At 37.4% G+C, this 17,415-nt stretch overlaps 1 protein-coding gene, 1 non-coding gene and 1 pseudogene across 3 annotated transcripts in view; 2 read left to right on the top strand and 1 right to left on the bottom strand.

Annotated features, from left to right (window-relative positions):
- SCP2 (sterol carrier protein 2) overlaps positions 1-11,324 on the bottom strand; it is a 76,883-nt gene extending 65,559 nt beyond the window's left edge. The window contains exons 1-2 of one of the 2 annotated variants that reach the window (XM_081816957.1): positions 11,181-11,324; positions 1,261-1,324 (exon numbers count right to left, since the gene is read on the bottom strand). In XM_081816957.1, the coding sequence (XP_081673083.1) occupies positions 1,261-1,324; positions 11,181-11,220 (104 nt within the window). In that variant the 5' untranslated portion in view covers positions 11,221-11,324. The remainder of the gene's footprint in view (positions 1-1,260; positions 1,325-11,180) is intronic. The other variant, XM_081816956.1, reaches the window with a different exon arrangement.
- On the top strand, positions 6,241-6,372 carry LOC115940061 (small nucleolar RNA SNORA63). Its single transcript, XR_004074863.1, has one exon. It is a non-coding gene; the product is annotated as a small nucleolar RNA SNORA63 (small nucleolar RNA).
- Positions 11,325-12,223: 899 nt separating the features above from the next.
- The window catches only part of LOC102735547 (ATP synthase F(0) complex subunit C3, mitochondrial pseudogene), a 7,435-nt pseudogene continuing 2,243 nt past the window's right edge, over positions 12,224-17,415 (top strand).

Below are 17,415 nucleotides of genomic sequence, written 5' to 3'. Positions count from 1 at the left end.
TAACAATCTTATTATCTCATATGAAGGAATTTGTATTTTATCATGTAAGTAATGAAAATTCACTAAAGCTTTTGCAATACCTTTACATCTTTCATAAAATATCCTTTGATCTAGGGTATGGGATTAGATATTACTTGTTAATTAAGTATGCCCTGAACTCAAACATCAATTTAAAATTAGGAGAATCAGGAGAACGAGCAGTAGCATGAAATATTAGAAATATGTGGTAATGATCCATTTGTGGTATAAAATATTCCTTGTCATGGTTTTATGTTAGTAAATATGACAAAATTTGTTTAATAGTTCAGAAACAATTTACTGAGCACCTATCATGTTCCAAGATCCCTGCTAAGCATTAAGATCAGGAAGAGATGGCTCTGGTCCTCAAGGAGTTTACAATCTAGTAGGAGGAAATATAAACATTATTTTACCACTACTTAGAATGATCCTGTGCAAGTTGCTTCATTTCTGTAAACCTCGTTTTCCTTATCTATAAAATGAGAATAAAAATATCTACCTTATAGGGTCCTTGAGAGGATTAAATCAAAATGTACATAAAAATACCTAGCACAGTGACAGACAGTTGGCATTTAATAAAGCTAGTTATTACTCTCTTATTGCCTAGTGGTATTGCTTTTGTAGAGATTAATTCAATTGCCAGTGAACCAATTTTATTCAGCAACCATTAAGTACATGCTATAAGCCTGGCATTGCAGTAGGCACGAGGGATTCAAAGATGAATGATCTGTAATACACAAGATGTAATTTTACTTCAGATCATTTAGGATATAATAATCATATTATTCTACCAGAATAAGAGTTAATGACACTGACATAACTAAAACACATTACTAAAGTAATACAAATATTTAATAGAAAGTAATTAAAATGGCTACTAATAGGCATTTTATGAACACTTTAAGAAAAGTTTTAAGGAATGGTTTAAAATGGTCACTGGTTATTTCCAACCAAAATTATCACAAAAATTTCAATACTGCAGTTGCAATGTATGACCAATTACATCTTTAAGAACAACCATTCACACTCTTTTGTAAACTTAAATGGCATCCTAAATACAAACAGACCCAAAACTAAAACTGTAGTCAAAAGTTTACTTGGGCCAAGCCTTTTATCTGAAAGACAATAAAACATTCTAGTTAATATCTTTGAGGTCTTGCATTTACTTTTCAAGTATAAAGTTATATATTACATAGCAGGATAACCCAGATTTTCACTATTTCATATTTCCAAAATACTTACGGGTTATTAACTGAATGTTTATGATTTTTCCATCCAATTTTTGCAAACTGTTCAACTTTTGTTCCTGTAGGGAAACCAAACATCTATTAGTGGGTCAATGCCTTCCTATTGCTTATTAACAAACGTTGCAATGGTACTCAGTGTCCTGCCAAATATTTCTACCTTTTCCCTGGTACACATTATCAGTACTGACAACTTCAACACTGATCCCTCACATAAATACTTCTTTAATTAAACTTGAGTATAGTTGAATCCACTAATAAGCATATGACATGAAAACAGTTCAAACTGGCCAATTCTACCTAGTATAACTAGAGTCCAGTTTCAAAAAACAGAAAATATAGCCTGGGATTAACAGTGGATATAAGGCAGGAAAGCACTGCCAGAAATTTTTCAAGGAGTCTGCCAAAGCATCCCAATGCCCCTAGATTAAGTGAATTTTACAACTCACATCCTCCAGGCCTGATCCTTCTCCTTCCTTATGATAAGGCAAAAGGGTTTTCAGAAAAGTTACAGCATAACAAGAAATATGTATGTTTTTAAATTCCTTAACAGAAAGCTTAAAGATTAGTGTCAGGAAAACAAAAGCATACATTAAGAAAGTAAAATATGTAAAAAAATTTTACTACTTTTTTTTTAAAGATTTTGTATTTATTCAATTGAGAGAGAGCGCGAGCGAGAGCGAGAGAGCAAGAGCGCGAGCAGGGAGGAGGGTCTGAGGGAGAGGGAAAAGCAGACTCCCTACTGAGCAGGGTGCCCAACCCGGAGCTCAATCCCAAGACCTCAGGTTCATGACCTGAGCTGAAGGCAGATGCTTAACCAACTGAGCCACCCAAGCGCCCCCCCTCTTTTTTTACTACTTTTAAAAAGACAAAGCAGCATAAGATAGGTTTTGAAACCTGCTTTAGAGCCAGAAAGGCCAAAGACAGAAAAAGTCCACTGACAGGAGCTGATAATGTTATGTTAATGCATGGCACAGGAAAATGAAGAGTTCCCATTTCTGCTTCATCTCTATCTCCTCTGTCAGGAGGATGATCTTCAGAGCAGAAATGACATACATATAATTCAGCAAATCTTGAAGAAAGTAGAGTCCATATTAGTGATCTCATACCAATAAAAGTGATGATCAGGAGGCAGCCAATATGGATTTAGTAAGAACAAGCCATAGTAGATTTATATCTTTTTTTGATTGGTTTGACTGGTAGATCAGATGAAACACAGTATCTGTGTATCAGCAAGAAAATTAAAATTCTTAGGACATCTTTTGGGACAAGGTAAGGAAATACTATAGTGTGGGTTCTGGTTTTTCTTTTGTTTGGGGGGAGCACTTTGATGTTACTAAAAAATGAGGGGGGACACCTGGGTGGCTCAGTCGGTTAAGCGCCTGCCTTCGGCTCAGGTCATGATCCCAGGGTCCTAGGATCGAGTTCCGTATGGGGCTCCCTGCTCAGCAGGGAGCCTGCTTCTCCCTCTGCCTGCAGCTCCCCTTGCTTGTGCTCACTCTCTCTCTCTGACAAATAAATAAAATATTTTAAAAAAATAAAAATTAAATAAAAATTTAAAAATGAGGGTTCTTCTGTCAAATAAGTTTAGATAATACTGGGTTAAACAAAGTTAAACATATTTCTTTATAGCAAGACACTCAGAGCCTTTATTATTATTACATGTGTATTATGTCTAAAAGAGGGTTAAAGGGGGACACCTGGGTGGCTCAGTCAGTTAAATGTCTACCCTCGGCTCAGGTCATGATCCCAGAGTCCTGGGATTGAGTCCTGCATCAGGCTCCCTGCTCAATGGGGAGTCTGCTTCTCCCTCTGCCCCTCCCCCCTACGCATGGCTTGCTCTTTCTCTCTCTCTCTCAAAAATAAATAAATAAAATCTTTAAAAATAAAATAAAATTAAAAAATAAAACTACCACCGGGAAGAGAAAGACTCCCCCACAAATGTGAAAATACTGAACAATATTACTACAGATCAAAGCATGACTGCAGGAAGGGTCTGAAAAGTACAGCAAATTCAAGGTGGTAATCTTTGAAAAGCATAGCTCTGGGAGAAAAAAAGGGGACAAAAAGAAAGGGAAAGGTGTCCTTTGGTAGCTGGATAGTGAAAGAGGAAAGAAGCAAAAGGGGAAATCTTTAGGGTCCTGCAAGACAAAAAAGAGAGAGAGAGAGAAATCAGAGGACACACAACCCATCTTTCAAAAAAAATCCACTACGGATATAAGACATTACTACACTGACATAAGAGGGAGCCATAGAACAAGGAATCACCCCAAATCACAATGCAATAAAAAACTAATTAAGTAATTCCATTTAAATGAAATGTTCAGAATATGCAAATCCATAAAAACAGAAAGCAGACAGTGGTTGCCAAGGAGGAGAGGAGAGGGAGAGGGTAATGGAGAGGACCGCTAATGGGTATGGGGTTCCCTTTTGGGGTGATGAAAATGCTCTGAAATTAGGTAGTGGCAATGGTTGCACAGCTCTGAATATAGTAAACATCACTGAATTGTACACTTTAAAAGAGTGACTTTTATGGGATGTGAATTATATCTCAATAAAGTTGTCATTAAAAAGAAAGAAAATGGGGACGCCTGGGTGGCTCAGTTGGTTAGGCGACTGCCTTCGGCTCAGGTCATGATCCTGGAGTCCCGGGATCGAGTCCCGCGTCGGGCTCCCTGCTCGGCAGGGAGTCTGCTTCTCCGTCTGACCCTCCCCACTCTCATGCTCTCTCTATCTCATTCTCTCTCTCAAATAAATAAACAAAATCTTTAAAAAAAAAGAAAGAAAATGTATTAAATTTCCAACTCAAAAACTAGAAAAACAACAACTGAAGTAAACTAAAAGAAAGCACAAAGAAGATAAAAGCAGAAATTAATTTGGTAAAGAATAAAAAGAGCAGACATAATCAAGATCCTGTTATTTTGAAAAATTTAACAAATAAACTACTACTAATTTAAAAGGAAAGCAGGAATACACAAAAATAAGAAATAACAAGAGAGGGGCACCTGGGTGGCTCAGCTGGTTGAGCATCTGACTCGGTTTCAGCTCAGGTCGTGATCTCAGAGTCTTGGGATGGAGCCGCAAGACAGGCTCACCACTCAGTGGGGAGTCTGCTTGAGATTCTTTCCCTCTTCCTCTGCCCCTCCCCCTGCTCATGCTCACACACTCTCTCTCTCTCTCTCTCAAATAAATAAATAAATCTTTAAAAAAAATAACAAGAGGGAAATACCATTGATAGAAACAAGTTTTAAAGTTGTAAAAGACTACTTTTCAGACTTCTATACAAAGATTTGGAAATCTAAATGAAATGGATAATTTCCTAGAGATATACAGACTGCCCAAAACGACCTCACTAAAGATAAGATGTTCAAACATATAGAAATATATAAATTACCAAGCAACTACCAAAAAGAAAGAAAAACAGACCGAGATGTTTTCACAGGGAATTCTACCAAACCTACAAAGATCAGGTAGTCCCAATACTCCACAAATTGTATCAGAGCATTAAAAGTAAAGAAAGGCTTCCTATTTCTTTTTATAAAGCAAGTATAAAATTAATACAACTTGGTATTAAAACAAGGAAAAAAGAAAAGGAAAAAGATAAGGAAAAAAGACAGGAAAAAAAGAAAATTATACATCAATATCACTTATGAATACTGATTTAAAGTACTAAATAAAATAGTGACAGAATCTAACCCCCCACTAAAAAAAAAAAAAATCAATACATCATGACCAAGTGGCATTCATTCCAGAAATGCAAAGTTGGTTCAATATCAGCAATCCGTTAATAAAATATTCTAATAACAGATCTAAATGAGGGACATAATGCAATTAATTCAACAGATGCTGGAAAAAGCCTTTAACAAAATACAACTTCCCATTCCTGAAAGATAAAAAAAAAACCTCAAGAAAACAACTGACGAATACTTTCTGAACACAACAAAATTATATATATATAAAAGATCCTGAAGCCAGCAGCCAGAATCTTACTTAATGGGATAATAACATCCCCCATAATGGATTGTTATGAGAATCGAATAAGACAATATAGGTATGGGAATTCATTCAACAAATATTTATTGAGTATTTACATATGCTAGGGACTGTAGAAGAGAAAGGAAAAAACAAACAAAACAATTTTCTTCTGTCTAGATTACATGCCAAGCACTGTACTAAGCTGGGTATATTGAAAGTAAATAAAACAGACAGGGATCCTGCTTTCATGGAGTTTACAGAATAATGAGGAAGACAAAAATTAAACAAATAAAACCACACACAAAATATATATGAATATAAACAGTGCTAGATGCTATGAAGGAAAGCAATAGGGGGCTATCTATGAACGAGAATAACAGGAGGGACCTACTTCAATTTGAATGGTCAAAGACAGCCTTTCTTTGAAGATTAATTAATTACAGAATACCTGTTTTGTGCCAGGCACTGTTGTCAATAACAGTCAATGAACAGGGAATAAAACAAAAATCAGTGGCCTTATGGAACTTAGATTCTGGCTGGAAGAGACAGTCAGTAAGAAAAAATACATATGCCAGATTTTTATAAGTGTTACATAAAATAGTAAAGCCAGAGACAGAGGATAGGGAGTTCTGGGAAAGAGGGTGATGAAAGAAGCAGATGACAATACTTAAGCAAAACCTGATTGAAATAAGGGAGCTAGCACTGATGAGATCTTAGGGTAGAGCATTCCAGAAGTGGAAAGGGCAAGGCCCTGCCTGAAGTAGGAATGTGCTTATTGTTTTCAAAAACAGAAAGGATAATGTGGCTAGAGTACAATGGTGAAAGAAAAAAAATGGTAAGAGATGAGGTCAGAAAGCTAAGGAGGGTGGGGGACCAGATTGTGTAGAAGTTTGCAGGCTATAGTAAGACTTCTAAGTTTCAATCTGAACGTGATGAGAGCACATGCAGAGTTTTGAGCAGAGGAGTGAAATGATCTGCCTTATATGTTAAACACACTGCTCTGAAGCAGGATTTAGACTCTAATACAGCTGTTAAGTACGGCGTTGTCCTTCCCCCTGCTCAAAATAAAGTTGCTTCTTAACTATAACTGTCTGCTATACTCCTGTAGCAGCCAGGGATGCTTGGTCTCATACATGTCAATAAAACTAAATATTGATTTGACTGGTGATTCTTGAATTAAAAAACAAAAAACAAAACAGACAAAACACTGCTCCGGCTATAAAGTGAAGATTTGCCTGTAGATATACATAAGCAAAAGCAAAAAAAGTTAGGACTCCTACAATCCAAGTGAGAAATGATGGTGGCTTGCACTATAGTATAAGTGGTAGAAAGGGTAAGAAATGGATATTGAAAAATGAGTGAAAACGTTTGCCAATACAGTGAATGTCAAGTTCAAGTAGAATCAAGAACAGCTTCAAGGTTTTTGGCCAAAGGTCCTAGAAAGATGGAGTTACCATTTATTGAATGGGAAAACTTCAGGAAGAACAGAGGGAAAAGGGAATTCAGGGAAAGAATTAGGACTTCAGTTTTAGACCTATTAAATTTGAGATGCCTCTTTGACATCCAAGTGGAGATACTTTTGTAAAGTGTTGGATATATGAGACAAGTTTTTTTTGTTTTTTTTTTTTTCTTTTAAGACCTAAAGGATGGGGGTGCCTGAGTGGCTCAGTCAGTTAAGCATCTGACTCTTGATCTCAGCTCTGGTCTTGATCTCAGGGTTGTGAATTCAAGTCCCATCTTAAAAAAAAAAAAAAAAAACGATGAGGACAGCTGACCTTGAAAGAATGGAGTAAAGAGCACTGTAGCCAAAGGGAAGGGAATATGAGATTCTAAGGCAGAAAACAGTTTGGCTTACTGAAGACACTGATAAAAAGGCCAATGTGCTTAAACCCAGGAGACTATACAACCAGAATGAAAACAATAAGAAATTATTTTTTAAAATACACAGTCTCATTATTATACAATAACAAATAATGAATACACATTTTGGTACCTAAATGCTACAGACTGTGTCCCTGACAAAATTCATATGTTGAAGCCCTAACCCTCAGTGTGACGGTATTTGGAAACGGGACTACTGGGAGGTAATTAGGGTAGACAAGGTCATGAGGGTGAGGCCTTCATGATGAGTTAGTGCCCTTACAATAATCCTTTTAAGAAGGGGAAGAGAAAGATGTTTCCTTTTCTCACTCTGTCTCTCTCATTCTCTTTCTCTCTCTCCCTGCACCTGCACAAAAGAAGAGGTCATCTGAGTACACATGAATCTGAGTACACATGAATCTGAGTACACATGAATCGAGGGCAGCCAGCTACAAGCCAAAGGAAAAGACCTCAGAATAAAAGCTATCTTGCACCTTGATCTTGGACTTCCCAGCCTCTAGAACTGTGAGAAATAAATTTTTGTTGTTTGAGCCACCCAGTCTATGATATTTTGTTATAGCAGCCCGAGCAGACTAATATACTGGAATTGGGGTTACACTAAACAAAAAATGTAAAATATGTGGATGGTTTTGGAAACAGGAGGTGGTTATGAAGAAACTGCTAGTGAAAGCCTAAAGTGCCTTAAAGAAACTATTACTAGAAGCCTCCAGATCCTTTGAGGATGCTGTTGGTGAGGGTTTGCAAAATGATAAAACCTTACTGAAGACTAGAGGAAAGGAAATCCTTGCTACAATAGAAGCAGAAATTATAATAACACTATTATCTGCAGTTACGTGAAAATTAGATAATAAGGAAAATATTGAAGGTGCCACATGGTTTCTTCTTGCTATTTATAGTAAAAATCTATATTGCTACATAGAGGAGAGGGCTATTAAATAAAAAGAATTCAGGACTTGATGATTTTGAAAATTCAAGCTTCTCAAATGGGAAGAGATGCTAAAATTAAGAAATGGCCTTTGAGCAAAGATCAAATCCAGGGCACTGCCAGGAAAAAATGGTCCAAAGATGAGGCCCAGGGTGTGACAAATCTTTTGTTAAAGATCTCAGATCAGGGGCGCCTGGGTGGCTCAGCTGTTAAGTGTCTGCCTTCGGCTCAGGTCATGATCCCAGGGTCCTGGGATCGAGTCCCACATCGGGCTCCCTGCTCCGCGGGAAGCCCGCTTCTCCCTCTCCCACTCCCCCTGATTGTGTTCCCTCTCTAGCTGTGTCTCTCTCTGTCAAATAAATAAATAAAATCCTTAAAAAAAAATTTAAATTTAAAAAATTAAAAAAAAAAGATCTCAGATCAAAAGTGATGCCTCAGAATATAGTTCAAACAGAAAAAAAGCCCTCTAAAGAGAAAAGGGCTGCGCCTCACAAATCCTCTCATGATTGATAAGAACTACAAGGAAGCTTAAGAATATTGTCCCTCAGCCATCTCAGAAAAGACCCAAGAAAGGAGAGCTTATCTCAAAGGGATTTGTAGGTGTAGCTTTTTGTCTAATGGAGTGACCTAAGATGATTCACAAGAGACCCACAAAATTCTTAAGAATAATCTACAGAGAGCATTCTTGAGTATTAACATTCTATTTTTTACCTCGTAGGTGGTTTTGATCACAGTGAGGAGCTCTATGAGAATTCACTAAGCTGTATATTTATGTTTTGTGTACTTTTCTGTATTGAGTTTTAATACCCAGCACTGAAAATGTTTTGACTTTAAAAAAATGCTGGGTTCAACCCACTAACTTGATTCCATCATTTCCTAGCAGGTCACAACCCACAGACTGAAAAATCTAGGGTAAGAGCTGTGGTAGTGAAAGGAACTGGAAGGAAGAAACACTGGGAGTCTGCAGTTAGAATTGACAGGACATAATGAGGGACTGGGAGTCTGCAGGTAGAATGGACAGGACATAATGAGGGAATGGAATAGGGGAAAAGGCCGGAGAAGTGTCAAAGATGATTTCATGTTTCTGCTTTGAACATCTGAACGGATGGAAGTGCCACTTACTGAGACGAGGAAACTAGAAAAGGAACAAGTTTAAAATTATGGGAGAACAGAGTTAAGAGTCTACATCTGAACATGTTAAATTTGGGACGCCTGAGTGGCTCTGTCGGTTACACGTCTGCCTTCAGCTCAGGTCATGATCCCAGGGTCCTGGGATCGAGCCCTGGCATCGGGCTCCTTGCTCAGCAGGGAGCCTGCTTCTCCTTCTGCCTGCCGCACCCCCTGCTTGTGCTCTCTCTCTGACAAAAAAAAAAATCTTTAAAAAAATAAAAATGAACATGTTAAATTTGAGATGCCTATTAAAGATACAAGCAGAGATCCAAGATGCCAACTGGATATGGGAGTACAGAGGCCATCACTGGCCCCCCTCTTCCCATAAGTATATTACTTTGTTTTTTTTTTCCTCACAGGACTAATAATTACCTGAAATTATCTTCATTTTTTTCATATTGTCTGTCCCAAACTAGAAATTTAAGCAAAAATTTCACATCTCATCTGCTTATTGATAGCTTGTGAATGAATGCACTAACATACTTAATTATTTTTCCCTCTTAAATGTCCTTTTAGGTCTGTCTTTGTAGTTTCCTACCACAAAAGAAATGAAATATATTTCCCTATCCCTTGATTCCAAGTTTGCCATGTAACTTGCTTTGGTCAACAGCCTAAGTCTCAAAAGGCTTTACATGTTGCAAATTACTCTCTTGTCCTGCTGTCACCATGAAAAGGACATGCCAGGGCCAGCTGTCTGGTCCCAGGAGGAGGAGAGACATATGACCCTGACAAACAAGAGTGGAACAGAGCTTCCAACCAACTTATAGCCATATGATTAACCCAAATAAGGTCTGAGCTCAGCTTAGATGAGCTGATTCCCAATCTACTAACTTGTAAACTATAATAATAAATAATTATTTTTTTAAATCACTGAGTTTTGGCATAGTTTATTACAAAGCAATAGGAAATTGATATACTGCTATATTCCAATGCCTAGAACAGTGCCTAGAATATAATGAGAGCTCAAATAATATTTTAATTGAAAAGGAAATGGACAAGGAATAGCCAAAGAGGTAAGAAAAACCAGGAGAATGAGGTGTCATGAAAGCCAAGAGAAGAGTATGTTTCAAGAAGGAAGTGGGCAAAGGGATTAATAGTGCTGAGGTCTGTTAAATTAGGATTAAAATGTATGTACTGGATATGGCAACATGGTGTTCAATGGTAGCCTTAAGAAAGGAGGGAAGCCAGACTGGAATGGACTGAGGTTAAAAATGTAGGAAATAGCTTTAGGAAAGAAAATTCTCCTGGCCAAAAACTGGCAATGCTCCTCCCACCATTCTTCTCTGAAGATTTTTTTCCTTTCTAATTATTTGATCTATCAAACAACCTGGGATATTTTTCCTAGAGAGAATAGGAATGTTGAACTTTTGAGTATAATCATTTCCTTTCTTATCTAATAGTACACAGCAAGGCACTGGTTCAGGGTCATACAATTAAAAAAAAATCCCATCTGCACTATCCCATGCTTTAACTAACTGTCTAAGGCAAGCCAATCATTGATCATCCGTCAAAAAATTAGGATGTAAACCTATAAAATGCAAATCAACTATGAAATTTAAATCTAATAAAACATTATGGAATGACAGATGATGGATTCTTGGTGAATTCAAGTACTAAGAATTAAATTTGGCTATATAAACATATTACCAACAGCATGCTTTAAGTGTCATCATATTCAGAACTTAGAAACCTCGATTTATAATTCATGATTAAAGGGGACAAGATTTATGTTATTTTTCCTATTTCAATTTCTTGGCATGGATCATTCTAGGTACTTCCCATATGATGTCTTATATATAATACTTTCTCTACAACTAAACCCTTTGTGGACTATTTCTTCAATTTAATTCAAAAACCATTTTATATTTTATATATCTTGGCATTGTCCACAGATCCTGAATAAATTCTTGTTGTTTCTCATCACATGCATACAACTACCTATAGACCTTAAAATTTTTTTAACATACCATATTTTTCCATGTGCTCTTTCCCAGCACACGCAAACATCTGAGGAGCAACTGGTTTGGCAGACAATCCATATTTATTGATCAGGACCTCAAGATGTTTATCAATTGGGTTGGTCCTATGTGAAGACTAAGAGAGAGGGAAAAAAATCAATAAGTACTTGATATGATAAGGGTCTCATTCAACTCTTACACTGTAATAGTTGCATATTCTAAGACATATGCATATTCTAATCTGAAAGACATATGCATATTCTAAGCACATAGTAAAGCAAAAATAAGCAATGTGAATAAAATCAGTCAGGAAATGCTTTGCAAGGAAACATGGAAAGGAAAAATAATCAAGTGAAGTATTAATTTTTCATGAAATATTTATAAAGAATCCAGTAGGGTGTGCTCCTGGATAGCTCAGTCAATTAAGTGCCCAACTCTTGGTTTCAGCTCAGGTCATAATCTCGCGGTGTGGGATCGAGCCAGCATGGGGCTCTGCACTCAGCATGGAGTGTGCTTTGGATTCTCTCTCCCTCTCCCTCTTGCTCTCTCTCTCTCAAATAAATAAATAAATAAAATCTTTAAAAATAATAATAATAAAATAAAAATAAATAAAGAATCCAGTAGGTACCCATAACTACTCAAGGTGCTGGGGATAAAACAGTGAACAAAACAGATAAAGCCTCTGCTCATCTGGCATTTACATCTGTGGCAGGGAGGGGGCAGAAGGTGATGAAGATAAAAATAAATTAAAATGTAAATAGGGGCGCCTGGGTGCCTCAGTCAGTTGAGCGTCTGACTCTTGATTTCAGCTCAGGTCATGATCTGAGGGTTGTGGGATCAAGCCCTGCCTCAGCTCCATGCTCAGTGCAGAGTCTGCTTGTCCCTCTCCTGCTCCTCCCACTCACTTACTCTCTCACTCTCAAATAAATAAATAAATCATTTTAAAAAATTTAATAATGCTATAAAGAAGAATAAATCCAAGTAAGAGAATAAAGACTGAAGGTAGGAAGTGCTACTTTATACACAACTGTCAGGGAGGTCTCATCGACAAAATGGTGTTTGAGCAGGAATGTGAAGCAGTAAGGGGTAAGTCATTTGGGCAACCTTGAGGAGGAGCATTCTAGGCAGAGGGAACTGCAACAAAAAAGATCCTAAGGCAGGAGCATGCTTGGGTGTTTGAGAAAAGAAGTGAATTAAGATTAAAATAAAGCAATATTCAGAGAGTATAATCACCTTTGTTTCCGTGGTTCTAGAGTACAAGAACATAGTTCCTACTACTAATATTCCACAAAGGGAAAGCTAACAGTTTCTTCTCAGTTTACCTACTAGATTATGAACTCCCTGAAGTCATGAATTCTTTTTCATACACCTTTGTACAGATACCCAATGCCTAGCATATGGACTGCCACATAGCAAACATTCTACAAATAATTGTTGAATGAATAAATGAAGATTATTTTTTGGTGCACAAGACAAAAATATTCTGCTTGAGAAAAGAATGATAAAGATATGTTGAATAAGAAAAAAAAGATATATATTATAAATCCTAAAAGCAAGACAAAACACCAGAGATATAGTTAATGAGCTTATAAAACAACATATGTGAAATTACCAAAAAAAAAAAAATCTCAACAGAAGACAAAGAAAAAAAAGGAACAAAGAAGATATTGAACAAAAAGAAAACAAGTAGCAAGACAGTAGATTTAAACCAGAGTTGTCCTAGGAAATGCTTAATAACAGGCTCACAAGGGTGGAAGAGACCTAACTGATATATTTACCAAATTTTGTTGTGTAAATACTCCTACCACAGCTAATTTAAATCACTGAAAGCAAAGATGAGAAGAGATATGCACAATCAAACCTTGCAAGCTAGTATGAGCCAGAGGTATCAGTTTCAGCTAACCACTAATTTAAACCCTATATATCAATAACCATATTAAATGAAAAGATATAAAAAGCCCAATTAAAAGGCAGAGATTGATATATTGCTAAAAGCAAGACCCAACTATATGTTGCCTACAAAAATCTAATTCAAAAACCATAGTGAAATATCACCTAACACCTGTTAGAATGGCTATTATCAAAAAGTCAAGAAATAACAAGTGTAGGTGAGGATGTGGAGAAAAGGGAACTTTTGTGCTCTACTGGTGCTCATGTAAATCTCAGCCACTATGAAAAATAGTATGGAAGTTCCTCAAAAAAATTTTTAAAAACTACCATATGATTCAGCAATTCCACTTCTGTGTATTTATCTAAAGAAAACAAAAACACTAACTCTAAAAAATATATGCATCCCCATGTTGTTGACTGCAGCATTATTTACAACAGTCAAGATATGGAAACAACCTAAATGCCCACCAATGGATGAATGGATAAAGAAAATGCAGGGTGGGGGCACCTGAGTGGCACAGTCAGTTAAGTGTATGACTCTTGGTTTCTGCTCAGGTTGTGACCTCGAGATCATGATCTTCGGGTCATGAGATCAAGGCCCACAGTGGGCTCCATGCTCAGCAGGGAGTCTGCTTAAGATTCTCTCCTCTCTCCCTTTGCCCCTCCCCCCTTCTATCTCTCTCTCTCTCTCAAATAAATCTTTAAAAATAAAAGAAAAATGCGGGGGGGCATATATACATACATATATATATATAATGGAATGTTATTTGGCCATGAAAAAGAATGAAATCTTGGGGCACCTGGCTGGCTCCGTTAGTAGAGCATGCAACTCATGATCTCAGGGTTGTGAATTCAAGCCCCATATTGGGTGTAGAGATAACTTAGAAAAAAATAAGAAGAGGAATGAAATCTTGCCATTTATGATAACATCGATGGAACTTGAGACATTATGCTAAGTGCAATAGGTTAGAGAATGACAAATACCGTATGATATCACTTATATGTGGAATCTAAAAAAATAAATAAGGGGCGCCTGGGTGGCTCAGTGGGTTAAGCATTTGACTCTTGATTTCAGTTCGGGTCATGATCATGAGATCGGGCCCTGTGTTAGGCTCCACATTCAGCAGGGAGTCTGCTTGAGATTCTGTCCCTCTGCCTCTGCCCCTCCCCACCACTCGCACATGCATGCATGCTTTCTCTCTTTCAAATAAATAAATCTTTAAAAATTAATTAATTAATTAAGCTCATAGATACAGAGAACGGACTGGTAGTTGTCAGAGGCAGAGGGCAGAAGGTAGGCAAAATAGATGAAGGTAGTCAAAAGGTACAACTTCCAATTATAAAAAAGTCATAGGGGCAGTGCCTGGCTGGCTCAGTCAGTACAGCATGCAACTCTTGATCTCAGGGTTGTGAGTTCAGGCCCCACACTGGGTATAGAGGTTTCTTAAAAATAAAATCTTTTAAAAAGTTATGGAGATATAATGTACAACATGATGACTATAGTCAATAATACTGCATTGTATATTCAAAAACTGCTAAGACTGTAAATCTTAGAAGTTCTCATCGTAAGAAAACAAGTCTACCTGCCTCACGATCTTGTGTAAAACTGACAGGACTAGAGCCGCTTTAAAACAGAGTTGGAGGGCGCCTGGGTGGCTCAGTTGGTTAAGTGACTGCCTTCGGCTCAGGTCATGATCCCAGGGTCCTGGGATCGAGTCCCGCATGGGGCTCCCTGCTCAGCGGGGAGCCTGCTTCTCCCTCTGACCCTCTCCCCTCTCGTGCTGTTTCTCTCTCGCTCGCTCTCTAATAAATAAATAAATAAATAAATAAATAAATAAATAAATATTTTTAAAAATTAAAAATAAAATAAATAAATAAAACAGAGTTGGAGCAGACATTGTAGAGAAACCACCTTACTTGCTTTTGTTTGAACTGGCTGAAACCTTCTGGACAAAATGGTAATTATGTTAAGCAATTGTTTGAGAAGTCACCAGGAGAACAGACACCCTGATTACAAGACTGATTGTTAGGGACTTTCTGGGGAAAAAGTCAACAGTTAATGTATAACCCAGAGTAATTTGGCTTGTAAACATGAATAGAAAACCTTTTTTCCCCTTTCATTCAACTCAGGTAATTGCTCCCTACCTCTTCCTCTAAAAACCTGTTGCTTTCACCCGACAAGTGGGAATCCTATTTGGGTATTTACTTGAATTTGTCCTCCCCACACTGCAATTCTTTAATCCCAAATAAATGCTCATTTGCCTCTCAAAAAAAAATCTATAACTATATTTGGTGACAAACATTAACCAGACTTATTGTGGTGATCATTTCACAATATATGCAAACATTGAATCATTATGTTGTATACCTGAAACTAATATAATTGTGTATGTCAATTATACCTCAATTAAAAAAAAAACCTAAATCAAACATAAAGACAGAAATAGGCAAAAGGATGGGAAAAGACATACTATTCTAATTCTATTCAACAGAAAGCTGAAATGCCTATGTCAATAACAGACAAAACAGATCTAAGATCAAGGAACACTACATGGGATAGAAGAGGGTTATCCCACTATGATGAAAGGGTCAATTTATCAAGTACCTAACAATCCTAAATGTTACTATGCCTAATATCAGAGCTTCAAAATACATGAAACAAACACTGATAGAAGTGAAAGAAATAGACAAACCCACAGATTTAGCGGATCTCAATACCCCCTCTCAATAACTGATAGAACAAGTAGACAGAAATATCAATAAGGATATAGAAGACTTGGGGCGCCTGGGTGGCTCAGTTGGTTAAGCGACTGCCTTCGGCTCAGGTCATGATCCTGGAGTCCCGGGGTCGAGTCCCGCATCGGGCTCCCTGCTCGGCAGGAAGTCTGCTTCTCCCTCTGACCCTCCCCCCTCTCATGTGCTCTCTCTCTCTCTCTCTCTCATTCTCTCTCTCAAATAAATAAAATCTTTAAAAAAAAAAAGGATATAGAAGACTTGATCAATATTAGCAATCAATGTGATTTAGCATTTATAGAATACTCTACCCAATAACATCAGAGCACATATTCAAGTGCACAGAGACTATTTACCAAAACAGACCATATCCTGAGCCAAAAAGTAAGTCTCAGTAAATTAAAAAGTATTCACATCATACAAAGTATATTCTCTCACCACAGAGATTTAAAATGGAAACAAATAACAGAAAGATATCTGAAAATGCCCAAATACTTGAAAAATTAAGCAACACACTTCTAACACATGGGTGAGAGAAAAATCACAATGGAATTTTTTTTCGTTTTTATTTAGATTCCAGTTAGTTAACATACAGTGCAATATTAGTTTCAGGTGTAGAATTTAGTGATTCATCACTTACATACAACAACCAGTGCTCATCACAAGTGCCCTCCTTAATATCCATCACCCATTAAACCCATCCTCCCCACTCAGCACTCCTCTGGTAACCATCAGTTTGTTCTCTATAGTTAAGAGTCTGTTTTCTGGTTTATCTCTCTCTTTTTTTTTTTTAATTTTTTTAAAGATTTTATTCATTTTTTTGAGAGAGAGAGAGAGCACAAGCAGTGAGGAGGGGCAGAGGGAGAAGGAGAAGCAGGCTCCTTCTGACACAGGGCTCATTCTCAGGAGCCCAGGTTTATGACCTGAGCCGAAGGCAGATGCTTAACCACCCAGGCATCCCTTTTTTGGGAAATTTTTAAATAATTTGAAATAAATGAAAATAAAAGCTTGACATAAGAAAATTTGTGATATGCTGCTTGAGTGTTTTTGTTTTTTTTTAAAGATTTATTTTATGTATTTTAGAGAGAGAGAGAGAGAGCACAGTGTGGGGAGGGGCAGAGGGAGAGAAAATCTTAAGCAGACTCCGCACTGAGTGCGGACCCTGATGCAGGGCTCAATCCCACAACCCTGAGATCATGACTTGAGCTGAAAACAAAGAGTTGGGAGCTTAATGGACTGCACCACCCGGGTGCCCCTGCTCAAGCAGTGTTTTAAAAGAATCTACAGCATCGAATACCTACATTTGAAAAAAGGACTTAAAGGACTTGAAAAAAAAGATTTAAAAGCAATGACCTAAGCTTCCAACTTAATAGACTATAAAAATAAAGAGCAAGTTAAACCCTATGTAAGAAAAAGGAAATATTGGGGCGCCTGGGTGGCTCAGTTGGTTAAGCGACTGCCTTCGGCTCAGGTCATGATCCTGGAGTCCCGGGATCGAGTCCCGCATCGGGCTGCCTGCTCGGCAGGGAGTCTGCTTCTCCCTCTCCCACTCCCCCTCCTTGTGTTCCCTCTCTCGCTGTGTCTTTCTCTGTCAAATAAATAAATAAAATCTTTAAAAAAA

The sequence above is a fragment of the Leptonychotes weddellii genome, chromosome 4, assembly GCF_054177405.1.
Source record: "Leptonychotes weddellii isolate Sample4059 chromosome 4, ASM5417740v2, whole genome shotgun sequence".
NCBI classification, from domain to species: domain Eukaryota; kingdom Metazoa; phylum Chordata; class Mammalia; order Carnivora; family Phocidae; genus Leptonychotes; species Leptonychotes weddellii.
Note: the sequence above shows the minus strand (reverse complement) of the source record. Positions and strands in the feature narration are given on the sequence as shown.